This window comes from Hydra vulgaris, chromosome 06 (genome assembly GCF_038396675.1).
Source record: "Hydra vulgaris chromosome 06, alternate assembly HydraT2T_AEP".
Lineage (NCBI taxonomy): Eukaryota > Metazoa > Cnidaria > Hydrozoa > Anthoathecata > Hydridae > Hydra > Hydra vulgaris.
The window spans coordinates 36445001-36460000 of NC_088925.1; the positions used below are offsets into that span (position 1 = coordinate 36445001).

Genomic DNA, 15000 nt, shown 5'->3' on the forward strand with positions numbered 1-15000 from the left:
TAAATTATTTATATGTATTATATACACTACACTGGCTATTTCACACATTTATTGTGTTAAATAGGTGTTAGAGTAATGTTATAATGACTCAGTTTGGGTTAAGTATAACTCTATAGGCATAAATTAGCAAATATAAATTCTAGAAATATTAGTACAAATCTTAGAATGACAATCATCGGAGTATTGAGTGGTATATGATTAAAATATAGGTGTTTTATTATCCAATTACCCATGAAGTGTCAAGATGACATTCTCATCAGGACCATTAATTGTCATCAGGGAGTTTCGAAGGTCTGGCGCCTGACCAAGTCAGGAAATGTATATCTACAGTTGCTATATTATAAATATAAATAAAAAATTTCAAAAAATAATTCTTGCCATTCGCCAACTTCTTTGTAAACCCACATTTTTACAAGAAGACTCATGACTTTCAACTTCAAAATTGTCTAAATTAAAAAAAATACAGAAAAAATAATAATTGGCTTAACCAACAAAATCTCAATATGATAAAAAAAGGGCTTGATGTTTCTAGCTCATCTTTATTATAGAGATGAGTTAAATTAAAAAATGGGCTTCTAGGGTTGTAAAAAATAAACCAAAACTTGGGTTCATCTGTTTTTTCATGCTGCATTTCAGACTTTATCAGATTTTACTTTCTTAAAAGTAAGTCAACTTAGTTTGAAAGTTAAAAGGTATTACAAGATTTTTTAGTTTAAGATATATTATAAAATAAAAAGTTTTATCTTTTTATAAACATAAAACTTGCATAATAATATTTATGCACAAATAGTCATAAACTTATTCATAAATAAAACATAACTTTAAAAAAAATATTTTTAATACATTATGTTACAATGTATTTTAAAAATGTATTACTTAATAGATTGGTTAAAAAAAAATTTGTAAACATTAAGTAAGAGTTAAGCCACACCTGCACCACAAGTTTTACATATGTCAGGGTCACACTCTCTAACAGCTAAATAACATGGACATGCTTTAGTGCAACATTGAGCTTTACAACGACAACCGGGAAAACGATTTTGACCTGAAAATGAAAAACTTATTGTTTATACAAAAATACGCAAAAAGAGATTCTTATTTATTTTACATTAATTACACTAACTATTACACACAAAGGATTTATTGATTTAAAATATTATGCAACATACACTATGTACTCACAGTCCAAACTGCACTGACAAAACTTTTCGCAAAAATTATGGTTAAATATACAAGGACAAGATGCATTGCATGGCTGCCCAGGATGTTCACATGGGTAATAACCAATCAGCATAGAAGCTGAATTTTCTATATAACAACAACAACAACAAAAAGTAGCATAAGTTATCAAATTTTTATTTACATTTTTATTAAAAAATAAAACATTTAAATTAACTTATACCATAATAAGTTTAAGTTTAAAACACAAACCTTTTTTCATTTGTACTTTTTTGCAATGATTAGCCCAAGATCTATTTTAAAAAATATAAATAAAAAAACTTTAAAAGATTGTGTGTGTATGTATGCATGTATGTATGTATGTATGTATGTATGTATGCATGTATGTATGTATGTATGCATGTATGTATGTATGTATGTATGTATGTATGTATGTATGTATGTATGTATGTATGTATGTATGTATGTATGTATGTAAGTATGTATGTATGTAAGTATGTATGTATGTATGTATGTATGTATGTATGTATGTATGTATGTATGTATGTATGTATGTATGTATGTATGTATGTATGTATGTATGTATGTATGTAAGTATGTATGTAAGTATATAAGTATGTAAGTATATAAGTATGTATGTAAGTATGTAAGTATGTATGTATGTATGCATGTATGTATGTATGTATGTATGTATGTATGTATGTATGTATGTATGTATGTATGTATGTATGTATGTATGTATGTAAGTAAGTATGTAAGTATATAAGTATGTAAGTATATAAGTATGTATGTAAGTATGTATGTATGTATGTATGTATGTATGTATGTATGTATGTGTGTGTATAAGTGTGTGCGTATATTAACCTGACAGTTTGTTTCTTCTTTTTTGTTGGAGGAGTCATAACATCACTGGAAGGATTTTCATCACGAGGTTCTAACATAGCATGACGGTATATCTAAAGTACCAAGCATTAAAATAGTTACCATTAAATCAAATTTAAAATAGTTATCATTAAAATTTAGACCAGCACAATTTTGATGACTATAAAACTTAAAATAACAAAAAATAGGTAAAATAGAATAAAACTTTAAATTATGAAAAGTGATTTAATCTTTATAACACGTAAATGATGAAAAGAAATCTAAAGAAACCTTAAAAAAAGTTTAAGTGAATAAAGAAACTGTATTAAGTGTAATTATAGATATAAACAAATTTGCTTAGAAAAATTTTTAATAGAATGAAACTATAAACAGACTATCTAAGAATATGGCTTTGAAAATTATCTTTAAATATTCACAGTGTATTACACTTTTTTTAGAACACCTTCTTACCACTTTTTATTTTTAAAGAAAAAGTTGAGATAATACAACTTTTACTCTTTAGTTATATTTAACTTTTTGTTAACCTACTTTATGACTGCTTGGTAACTTTTGATTGTTTGGTATACTTTTGAGAGCAACTAATATAATAAAACCATTTTTTAAATACAATTAAATATAAAATTTTAATGTTATGTAGTTTCATTATCTAATTAAATACTTTCACATTTTTCTTCTCTCCTAATATTAAAAGTAAATAAATGCCTAATATATGACAAATATTATATACTATATTTCAAATGTCGTTGAGATAACAACAGTTCTTTGATATCTTTTATGTAATAGGGATACCAAACTTGAACTGCAAACTCTAAACTCTAATGTACATGGAATAAAGCAACTTTATAATATTTATCTTTGTGCTTAAAAGTGTTATTCATTATTGGAAGCATACAATTAGCTTTATTGGTAGCATTTTTTACTTGTCTTTCCCATTTCAAATCTTTTAAAATATACACACCTGAGTCTTTTAAAGAGTAGATTTTTTAATTCTTCAGTTCATCATCATTTTTCATGAAATAAGGATATCTTTTATTACTTGCACCAAAATCCATTATTTTACATTTTTGGAAAATGTAATTAAATGATACTCTGTGGAGAGCTTTCTAAAAGTCGATATAAAAAACATCAATTGGAACACAATTTAATAATGGCCTTGTTAAGGAATCAAGGAATTCTAGTCAATTTATGGTGCAGCTCTTTCTTTTCAGAAAACCATGCTGTTCTTTTGCTAATACCTTGTTTGATATTAAGTGCTTTATTAGACTTTTTAGAAAGATCACCAATGATTCTTTCTAATATTTTACATGGAATCGAAGTTAGAGATACAGGCCTGTAGCTAGTTGATTTCAACTTACTCCCTTATTGAAACAAAGGCTTTATATTTGCTTTTTTCCAAATATCAGATAGAGTTCCATCTTTTGTAGATTTTTTAAATAATAAACATAAAGGTATGACATGATATTACTGAACTGCATTGTTTAAGAATAAATGGATGTACCAAATCAACTCCAATTGATTTTGATACAGAATGGAAATTCTTATTTAACTCTTCTGACATTTGATTGATTTAATTTGATTGATTTCAGATTTAATTTTATACTATTACCAATATCTTTCTCAAATGACTTAATATTTTCTCTTATTTCTTTATTGATTTCAACTTTTAATTAATTCGTGTTCCCAAGTAGGAAATCTATTAGAAAACCATAATGCATTTTTAGTTTTTATTTTATGTTTTAATACTTGAGTAATCCATTTGTTTTTGTTTCTCTTTTTTATTGATTATTGGGATAAATTGTTCAGTTGCATAATTGTAATGATAAAAAAATAAACTATACATTTCGTTGATGATTTGTTTTTAAATTTGATATATTGAAATGACTTGTTTTATATAGATTATATAAAAAAAGAAATTATGAAACAATTCATAATTTTCTTTTTATATAATTTAACCAATGTAATATGTTCATTAAACAACTTACGTTCATTAGATAGCAGTTCTTTAATAATTGATGACCTTGTTTGACATAAATTATTCATATATTTTATATAATTTTGTCTTTATTATAAATAATTTTGTCTTTATTATTTGTAATTGTTTAGAATATTAGTTGATTTGTAATTGTTTAGAATATTAGTTGATTCATAGCTTGCTTTTTGGAATGTTGGCTCGCATACACATTTAAATAGAAAACATTCTTCAAGACATTCAATAAATTTATTAGATCCATTATAATTGGCTGTAAAAACACAATCATTGTCAGACCTTTGCATTATAGTTGAAATTGCTGATAATAAGATCACTGTATCTTTTCTGATAAATACTGGTTCTAGCAGCATAAATAGATTGCAAAACAAAGTTATTGTATTCATGAGACACATCTGGTGGTCATTAAATATATCCTATTAAAATTTTTTGATTTTTAAAACATAGACAAGTTTATATATGCTCAATAAAATTATCATTTAATTGTGAAATGCTAGATTCACACCGATTAATACATTGTTTGACATAAATACAAAGACCTTCTCCATGAGTCTATTCTTTCTAAAAATGTTATAATTATATATGTTTACATCTGACTCTGTTTTAAACCAAGTTTCTGTAACACAAATAACATCCGGTGTATATAAATTTCAATTAATAACTTTAATTCATCAATCTTCTTATTCAATGGCGTTGCATTTGTGTACCAAATCATCAGATCTTTGCATTTTTGTATACTGTGTTTCTTGTTTATACTTAAATCACAATTCTTATGCTCTTAAAAATTTACTGATTCAATACCTAGCAGTGTGTTATCACTTAGCAACTTACTAAAGCTGTGAACTTCCCCACTAAACTGAATTATTTGTTAGCATAGTGTGTTATTTAAGTTTTTTTTGGCATTTGATTACTATTTTTTTATTTTTACAACTTTATCATTTCTAATTCCAAAGTAATAGTTTGTCATGTCAATGCTGTCATTATTTAGTTTTTTACACTCTTCTCTCGATAAATTTGATTTGTACCATTAAGATTCAGTCAAATCAGGGTTTATAAATACATTTTTGTAGGTTTTATCTTTTTTTTAACTCTTTGGCATTTTCTAAAACAGAATTATGTTCTGATTTATCAGCTAAAAAAGCAATATAAGAAACAATGTAACATAAAAAACTTTATATATCTTAATATGTCTACTCCTTGACTTTAATTTGATAAGATTAAATATGATTGAAAAAGATAGATTAAAAAGTTGAAAATAAAAAATTGGACACCACGAGTATATAAAACAATTTTTACTGGTATTGTTTAATAAACATTATTAGGTAATATTATCACCTGTTTACATGTATGGGAATAATTTAATAGTTGGGCTATTGTGCAGTAATTATTCGGGAAATTCTTGATAAGCACACGAAACATTGATAAATCAGACGATGTCCATGGTTCATCATTTGTATCTTCAATTAAATATATTGATTTAACAGGCTAAAAATATATACTTTTTAAATTTACTATTAAAATACACACATGCACACACACAGATATATCAGTCCTCGGAATTATGAAAAATAAGGTCTTGACAAAGGTTTCACAATAAAACATATAAAAAAGGTAGGCAATTATTTGCCGACCTCAAACACTTCTAGGTTGGCAGTTGGGTCAGCATTGCCAAATGCCGCCCCTAATTCCGAGGGCTAATATATATATATATATATATATATATATATATATATATATATATATATATATATATATATATATATATATATATATATATATATATATATATATATATATATATATATATATAAGTATAAATATATAAGTATAAATATATATAAGTATATATATATATATATATATATATATATATATATATATATATATATATATATATATATATATGTATATAAATAAATATATAAGTATATATATAAGTATATATATATATATATATATATATATATATATTATATATATATATGTATATAAATAAATATATAAGTATATATATAAGTATATATATATATATATATATATATATAAAGCATAAATATATAAGTATATATATATAAGTATATATATATATATATATATATATATATATATATATATATATATATATATATATATATATATATATAAGTATAAATATATAAGTATATATATATAAGTATATATATAAATATATATATATATATATATATATATATATATATATATATATATATATATATATATAAGTATAAATATATAAGTATATATATATAAGTATATATATATATATAAAGTATAAATATATAAGTATATATATATAAGTATATATATATATATATATATATATATATATATATATATATATATATATATATATATATAGTATATATATATATATATATATATATATATATATATATATATATATATATATATATATATATAAGTATATATATATATATAAGTATATATATATATATATATATAGTATATATATATATATATATATATATATATATATATATATATATATATATATATATATATATATATATATATAAGTATAAATATATAAGTATATATATATATAAGTATATATATATATATATATATATATATATAAAGTATAAATATATAAGTATATATATATAAGTATATATATATATATATATTATATATATATATATATATATATATATATATATATATATATATATAAGTATAAATATATAAGTATATATATATAAGTATATATATATATATATATATAAAGTATATATATATATATATATATAAAGTATAAATATATAAGTATATATATATAAGTATATATATATATATATATATATATATATATATATATATATATATATATATATATATATATATATATATATATATATATATATATATATATATATATATATATATATATATATATATATGTTTATATATAAAATAGTATGCATATATGTTTAAATTCACTTTCCAAAAAACTACTTACTTTAAGTGTCTTGAGAGTAAGGCTAACATAAATATTTTTGCTTTATATAAGTTTTTTTCTAAGACATATATAAGTATCTACATTATTGATTAAAATGGTAGGAATTTTTTTCCCCTCCTAAAAAGTAGTGTAATATGAAATCATCCAGACCATGTCACTTATACATCTCAGAACTGTTTAATTTTTACACGATTTGCAGTCCATATCAAATAAATAATAACTGTGAAAATTTTAGCTAAAAATATAAATGGATTGAGACGCAACAGAACAACTTTGACATATATCTTGTAAATGGTTTGGAGGATTTTCCTAAAATTTAGAACCTAAATAGATTGCTTGAAGAATTCAAAAATGTTGTTTGTATATAACTTTATCTTAGGTATACCAAAAAAAAAATTGTTTTGTTCAGTGTCTTTCTAATATTTGATGTAAGCACTCAAAAGTAACATCTTTTCAGAAGTTTGAAAAACCTAAATTTTGTAACAAAGGAGATAAAATGTTTTTTAAAACAATTTTTAAATTTAAATTTTATTGTAATGCTATTTAATAACCAGTTTAGGACATATTCATAATCATGGGCATCTGAAGGGGCCAAAGGAAAGTGCACTTCTTTCCCCAAGTATTTTTGAAACTTTTAATTTAATGAAAAAGCATTTTATTAACTAAAAAAAAAGAAGTAATAAACCTACCGCTAAAACTTCTACTGACGTTTCTGCTTTATTAAAACTTTTTTTCCTCTTAAATTTCTTCATTTTTGTGTCCTCATTTCTATCTGTTTCTGGTAAACTTTTTGGTAAATCTTTTGTATCTTGAATTGTTAAAGACCTTTCCTAAAAAATAACAGATAGGTAACAAATAAATTCATTACATCAAATGCAGAACAAACTTAAAAAATGAAACACTATATAGTTATAGAAGATAATTCATATAGATATGAATATCTAAAAATTAAATTTGTTTATAAGTAAAAAGTTAAATAAACCTATTATTAAAATTTGGTATTTTTTAAAAATTTCATTTTGCTAAAAATAAAAAAAACTTTTTGCTATTGTTGTAACGTTTTCATAACGTGTTTGTTGGATGATGTGCATTCTTTTTCGTTGTTGATTAAAAATTTAAACAATTGAAAAATAAAAATACTGTTTTAACATAAAAACTTTATAATGCTAACATATTCTATTAATTAAGTATACAATAAACAATAACAAAGTAAATCAAACAATAACAGTATCCAATAAGCCTGCTATCATAATTACATAAACAATATCAATATGTTTATACTAGCAAAAAAATGTTACCAAATGCATATAACAGTTTTCTCCACAAGGCTCAATATTTTGTATATCCATTAACTGCTAAAATTACAAATATTAAAATTTTTTTGAATGTGTGAAAGTTACTATTATTTATTGAAATATATACATTATTATTTACATATAGTATTAAATTATGTGTTACAATCATTTATACGTTATTATTTACATATAGTATTAAATTATATACTCATTATTTTATCATTTATACATTATTATTTACATATAGTATTAAATTATGTTACAATCATTTATATGTTATTATTTACATAAAGTATTCAATTATATACTCATTATTTTATCATTTATTGATCATAAGTAAAGATTTTTAAAATAATTTTTAGTTTAAAGAAAACAATCATGTGAATATTATGTTATAACTACATTATTTTTAAATTCAAAAAAGAAAAGAAAAATATTTTAAATCTATATAAATGTAAACACATGTAATTTGTAAAGCAATTAAAGATTAGTTTATTACAGGACATATAAAGAACAGTAATATATTCAATTTGTCTGAAGATTGAACTTTAAATTTAAATGGTTTAAATTTAAGGTTTGTAATTAAAAATATAACTGTGTTGTATGTTTTAATGACAAATAATATACCACAAATATGAATACTGAATAATAATAAATTTTTATTGTAATAGCTTTAAAAAAGATTTTTTACACATTTAGTTTATGTTTTTTTCGCAATATTGATATAGTAGAGATTATAAGTTATAAGTTTACAATTTAGTAAATATAAAATTATTTACTAAATTGATAAATATTTTCTTAAGTAAAATGAACATGTTTATATAGTTTTTAAAACAAACATTAAAGGTATTGGCAGGTTCTACTTGACTTTTCTATTCTGGTACCTGTTGTTATAACTGATTTTAAGAAAAACTTAACTGATGTTATGTAGCTTTTTTACATTTTAAACTAAAAGCAAAGAGAACTAAAAATATTATTGATAGATAAATTTGTATTTTATTATACTTCAAATCAAATTAAATAGTAATTAATGTAGTAAAATAGTAAAACAATTTTTGGATTAACAACTACAAAAACAATAGCACTTTTTTTATAAATACCTTTCTTTGTACTTTAACTGGACCAGGGCGTACAGCTGAAATGCAAATGCAACAACTTTTTACAAAATAAAAATAATTTAACGATAGATAAAAAGAATAAAATAAAATTAAAAAAATTTATTAAAACAAATCTAATTGATTAAGTGCTGCAGACACTTACAGTCAAAACAAATTTTTTCTTGTATAAATTAATTTAATTTCTTTTTTGTTAAGATCCCTATTGTCAAGTATCTCTGATTTAAAGTATTCCCAAGGTTTAGAGGATTTGGTTAAATAGAAGAGGTTTGGGTAAATGGAGAGTAAATGGTGTCATCAAATTGTAAAATATTCATTTTGAACACATTTTAAATAACTATCTAAGCCTCTAGGAATAGGCATAAAAGTTCTGTTGACCTAACTCTCACTCCGTTTTTGTCTAACAAACTGACAGATGAAAATATGTGTTAAAATCTTTCATGCCTAATGATAAAAGTTTTTATTTGTACTTCTTTGCTAGAACAGCTCAAACGGTTCAAGCTCAAACTCAGTTTAACGGTTATAAAACAAACTGGTACTAAACTTTATGGTAGCACTCAGAGGTTTTCCATCAATATTACAACAATTTATTCCATCAATAGCTGTTAAATATCAGGACAGCAGTGCCTTGGTGTGCATATTAACTGATAAGATAATATAAGTTTTGATGTTGAGTTTCTAGTATAAAAATCAAACTATATTTTCCCTTTTTTGTATTTAATAATTTTAATAAACAATTTTAAATTTGGGCACTCATACAGGCCAAACATTGTGGCACTACTAAAAAATATTCAACATTAAAAATCATGATCACCATAAAATTGTTTTAATTCTTTTGCTAATACTTATTACAATAGTCTTAGAAGTAATCTTTTATTTATCAAACCTTACCTCTTACAAAAATCACCTGACTTTCCAAGACTAATTTAAATTCAACAGTTTTATCTTTAAGTGTCAAGGATATTATTCTCTGACTCAAAAATAGTTACATGACTCGGATAGTAAATGACCGGGGTTGATATTTGACTGGGGCCGGGTTTGTGACCGGGGCTGCATAAACGATTTTACATCCTAAAGTATTTTTTTTTTAATTTAAAATTCATGTTATACTTTGTATTTATATATGCACATATAAAAATCATTATGATCAACATAATCATCATAATCATCATTACCATCATGATCATGATCATGATCATCATCATAATCATCAGCATCTAAATAAGTAGCAAAAATATGTTTATACCCATAATATGTATGCATAAAGCGCAACTTGGAAGCTTTTATTCCTTCTCTTCAATATTAAGTCAAGCCCCATTCTACTCCACATTTTTTACCATCTTGAGCAGTTGCTTTATTAAACAGTAATCTTTTTTTTCATCTTTTTTACAAAAATATCTCTCTTATAAACAAATGTCTTTTTATTATTCCAAGAAGCCAATGTAAAAAGGTCCTGACTGATGTTAAGCTCTGTTATTCTAAGTTTACTAAATCTTGTTTCTTATCTCAGATGTTAGGATCTAGAGACTTTTGGTAAGTCTTCAACAGTGTCATTAACTAAAGTAAGTTTAACATTTAATCTCTAATTCATGGGTCTGACTTTTTACTTCTCCCCAGAATAAGGCAGAGTTTTTTGCTAAAAAATCTTACTCTAATTCAACTCTTGAATCTAATGGCTACACTCTTACTGCCAGTTAAACAGATTAACCCATTGTTAAACATTAAAATCACTTGGGCTTCTAATGTTAAAGTTAATTCTCAATTGAACACTTCTACAGTTTGTGCTCCAGACAAGATTTCCATCATAGTCTTAAAAAAGTGTTCTCCAGAATTCTCTTCAATTTTTGCTAAACTTTTAAAAAGTGCTAAATAAGTGGTTCCAATTTTTCAAAATTCTAGAAAATACTTTGACCTCTCCAACTATCCTACGATTTGTCTTCACTCTGTTATTAGTTTCTTATATAAAGTTTTTGAGATAACTAAATTATTTCTTTCTAACTGCAGAATTAAAGTTATTCTTGAAGGCCTACACTCCACTTTATTTCAAGTAACCTTAAGGGTACCACAAAGTTCTATTTTTGCTCCTATAATGTTTCTTATCTACAATAACAATCTTCATAAAAATTTTACATTTAAAGTACCTCTATTAGTTAAGGACTCAACTTTATACTCTTGCCTTGACAAAAAATCTTTACTTTTTGATTGCCTAAAACAAGCACCAGTTTTTAATCTGATCTCTTTTTTGTAACAGCCTAAGGCTTGCAGTGGCTTGTGGATTTAAATTTTTTAAGGCAACAAAACTCATTTATTTACTGAAAAAAAAAAAAGCAATATTGTTGGCATTCTTATTTTGACAAATAACAACCCTCTTACTCTCAGACAAAGTCTAAATGTAGTTACACCTGCTTTATCTGCCAAGCTTGAACCACTCTTCGATTGTTGTAAGGTTGCATTTCATTCTTTTATCTACAAATACTATAATGGTCAATGTTCAAACGAGCTATCATCAATATTACGATAAACCAAAACTCATTCTTACTTGGCTTCTTATTCAACAAGTTGCATCCTTTTACTGTATCTGTCCCTTTATGCTATAAAAACATTTATTTTTTCAGTTTTTTGTTATTGCACATCAAAAAAGCCTTTTCACTATTCCCCATCCTCATGTTTTCATTTTTAATACATCCTGCTACTTTTAAAGTCTTCAGTTAACCATTTACCTTTTTAACTCATAACTTAAAAATGGTTGCTTGCAATCTTGTTGAAAGTAAATTAGAGTTTAACAATATATAAATATATGCCAGTATGTAATAAATAGTAATGTAAATATAAAACTATAATACAAAAAGTATTTTAAAAAATTAAAAATTTTTCTCTAGCCCCGGCTATCAACCTCTGCTTAATCTAATAATTTTTTTGGGGCCAGGGCCAAGTTTGCAAAAAGTCTCATTTTTAGCCAGGGCCGAGGCCCCGATTGCTAACTAGACTCCGATAGCCACATGGTCAACATATATACTAGATACATACTTAGGTAAATTTATCTATTTGTTAGGAAATCAGGTTCAAGCACCTTTGTCTTTGTTTTTTATCATTCCAAAACTGCACTATTTTCCAAAACTATTTTCAATGTTACTTTTGATCATAATGACAAGACTTTTCTCTTTATCCATCTGCTAATATTGTTGCTTATTGTTTCTTTAATGCTTGGCTCTAGTACTACTAACATTGTTGACACTAAAGCTCTAAACATTTACCTTTCTCAATTTCTTACCCTGATGATAGACATTGTTATGGGTTGTTTGGAAACTTTGTTTCCAAACAACCCAAAACACTTACCTTTACTTCTTAATTTATGTCTTTTCGCTGATCCTAGCTAGAGTTTGATTATGAGTGCAACCCTATGTTGAACTTTTCTTGATCACATAATTCTTCAATATCAAGTTTAACCAATCATCACTCTTTTTACAAGTACCAGAAGATTTTTTTGTGAAGGTTGGGCCCTCACAAAAGTGTGGGGTCTTTTTTGTGAGCGTTGGGCCCAAACTTTTGCAAGATTGCAACAGTCTTGCATTGTCACAATCTTGAAAAAATTATTTAAAAACAAAAGTCTTTTAACATTATTTAACAAATCCTCAACTAAACTTTGTTTTCCTGCTATTTGAAAAATAACACTAGTGCATTCTATGTTTTGAAGCTCTTTAGAAGATTCCTACCCTAAAAAAGTATGCTTTTGATCTACACAAGATTGTGAGATTACTGTAAAATGTAAAATAATGTTAAATCATTAGTATAGAATTTATTACATACATGATCAATGTCATTTATTATTGTACTTTAATTATTATAATTATCATAAATTCTAGTCACAAATAGAAATTTAAATTACTCGTTTTTTTGCTCTATAGTGACTCTCAACCTAAATAGCAAATTTGCTGCAAGCAAATACTCAAGTCGGAAGTTATTAGAAAGTAAAGAATAATTAAATATTTAAAATAAAAGTAAAGAATAATTAAAAAAATAAAAATAAAAAAAGAATAAAAAGTAAAGAATAATTAAATATTTAAGTCGGAAGTTATTAGAAAGTATAGAAGAGAGTTAGATAAAAAGGGGTGCGAGGCTGGTCAACATAACTAATCTCCTTATCCCTAAAGTCTTTGCTGAAGAGGCCTACTACAAGACAGTAACTCAATGCAGTTAACATCAGCCCAAGATGAGTAGTTTTATCAAGCCACCTTTACTAAACCAAGAGCCCCAAATCAGGGGAACTTAAAGTCAGAGATTTTTTTCTTTAAACAAATCAATTCTTAAAATCAATCATTATATAGAAACCAAACAACTAAATTTTCAGGACGCAAGCTAATTTAGTTAAAAGTAAAGTTTCTTAAAGTTATGTTTTATTACTGGTTGTTGCTGTATTTCTAATACCTGAACAAACGTAACTAATAAAACATTTTCTAAATAAATATTCACGTGCTTGCTAGATTATTATATTTTGATTAGTTTTTGCAATTTTTTTAAATTTTGTTCATTTAGGTTGTATTAATACAATAGACGAGTTTTCTTTTGTAGCTGAATTTTTCAATAAAAAAGTTGGTTTTATAAAAATTCAAAATTAATTTTTTATATTTTATCTGAATTTATTATACTTGAAGAAATGAGCATAATTTATGTATTTGTAGTTTAAACTTTTGTCACAACGGTGTGCAGTTTTTGAAACCTTAACTGTATCATTAAAATACCATTAAAATAGACATTAACTACTTTGTTAAAATACCACTTAAAATACCTAGATAAATACATACTTTTTATACCTATATAGAAAAGAGTTATTTAAATATTATCAAAAAAAAATTTATAGCATAACATAAACTTAATGTTTTTTAGGTTGAGCCATAAATAACGGGTGATGCGGAAGTTATCGGACAAAATAAAAACATCAATAACTTATTTATAAATAAAAAAACAAACTACTATTATATTTTTTTTAAATAAAGCATTTATCTTTTAATAAAAATATATTATTTTTTATATAAAAAAACACCACCACCTGCAATTGATCTCAATTTTGCTCTGACGCCTTTCATATTCGACTGTAAAAAGTTTAAATCAATTTCTTGTAGTTTTAGTTTAATGCGATCAATCAAAACTTGCTCTGTTGAAGCTTGCCAATCTCCCTCGTAAACCTTCTGTGCCAAATGTCCCCAAAAATTTTCAATTGGTCGTGCTTGAGGCACATTTGGGGGATTCTTTATCAACGTAACGTTGGGGGATTCTTTATCAACGTTTATCTTTGGATTCTTTATCAACGTAATAGACAAATTGGTCCAACCAATTTAGAGAACCTTTAGAATGATGAGAACTTGCTAAATCTGGCCAAAATAAATAGTTTAAGTCTCCATGATACTTGTGAATAAATGGAAGAAGTTGTTTTTCTCAACATTCATTAATATAGATTGATGAATTGATCGCTACAGCCTTGGAAGTGCAAAACAATGGCTCAAACATACCACGGTCAGATATGGCTATCCACATTAATAATTT

General features: G+C 24.5%; 1 protein-coding gene across 1 annotated transcript in view; it reads right to left on the bottom strand.

Annotated features, from left to right (window-relative positions):
* LOC100201207 (histone-lysine N-methyltransferase EZH2) overlaps positions 1 to 15000 on the bottom strand; it is a 62477-nt gene that overhangs the window by 16144 nt on the left and 31333 nt on the right. The window contains exons 9-17 of the mRNA XM_065800008.1: positions 9445 to 9479; positions 8348 to 8404; positions 7739 to 7879; positions 5384 to 5533; positions 2044 to 2135; positions 1432 to 1472; positions 1183 to 1308; positions 932 to 1045; positions 379 to 446 (exon numbers count right to left, since the gene is read on the bottom strand). Coding sequence (XP_065656080.1) covers positions 379 to 446; positions 932 to 1045; positions 1183 to 1308; positions 1432 to 1472; positions 2044 to 2135; positions 5384 to 5533; positions 7739 to 7879; positions 8348 to 8404; positions 9445 to 9479 — 824 coding nt within the window. The remainder of the gene's footprint in view (positions 1 to 378; positions 447 to 931; positions 1046 to 1182; positions 1309 to 1431; positions 1473 to 2043; positions 2136 to 5383; positions 5534 to 7738; positions 7880 to 8347; positions 8405 to 9444; positions 9480 to 15000) is intronic.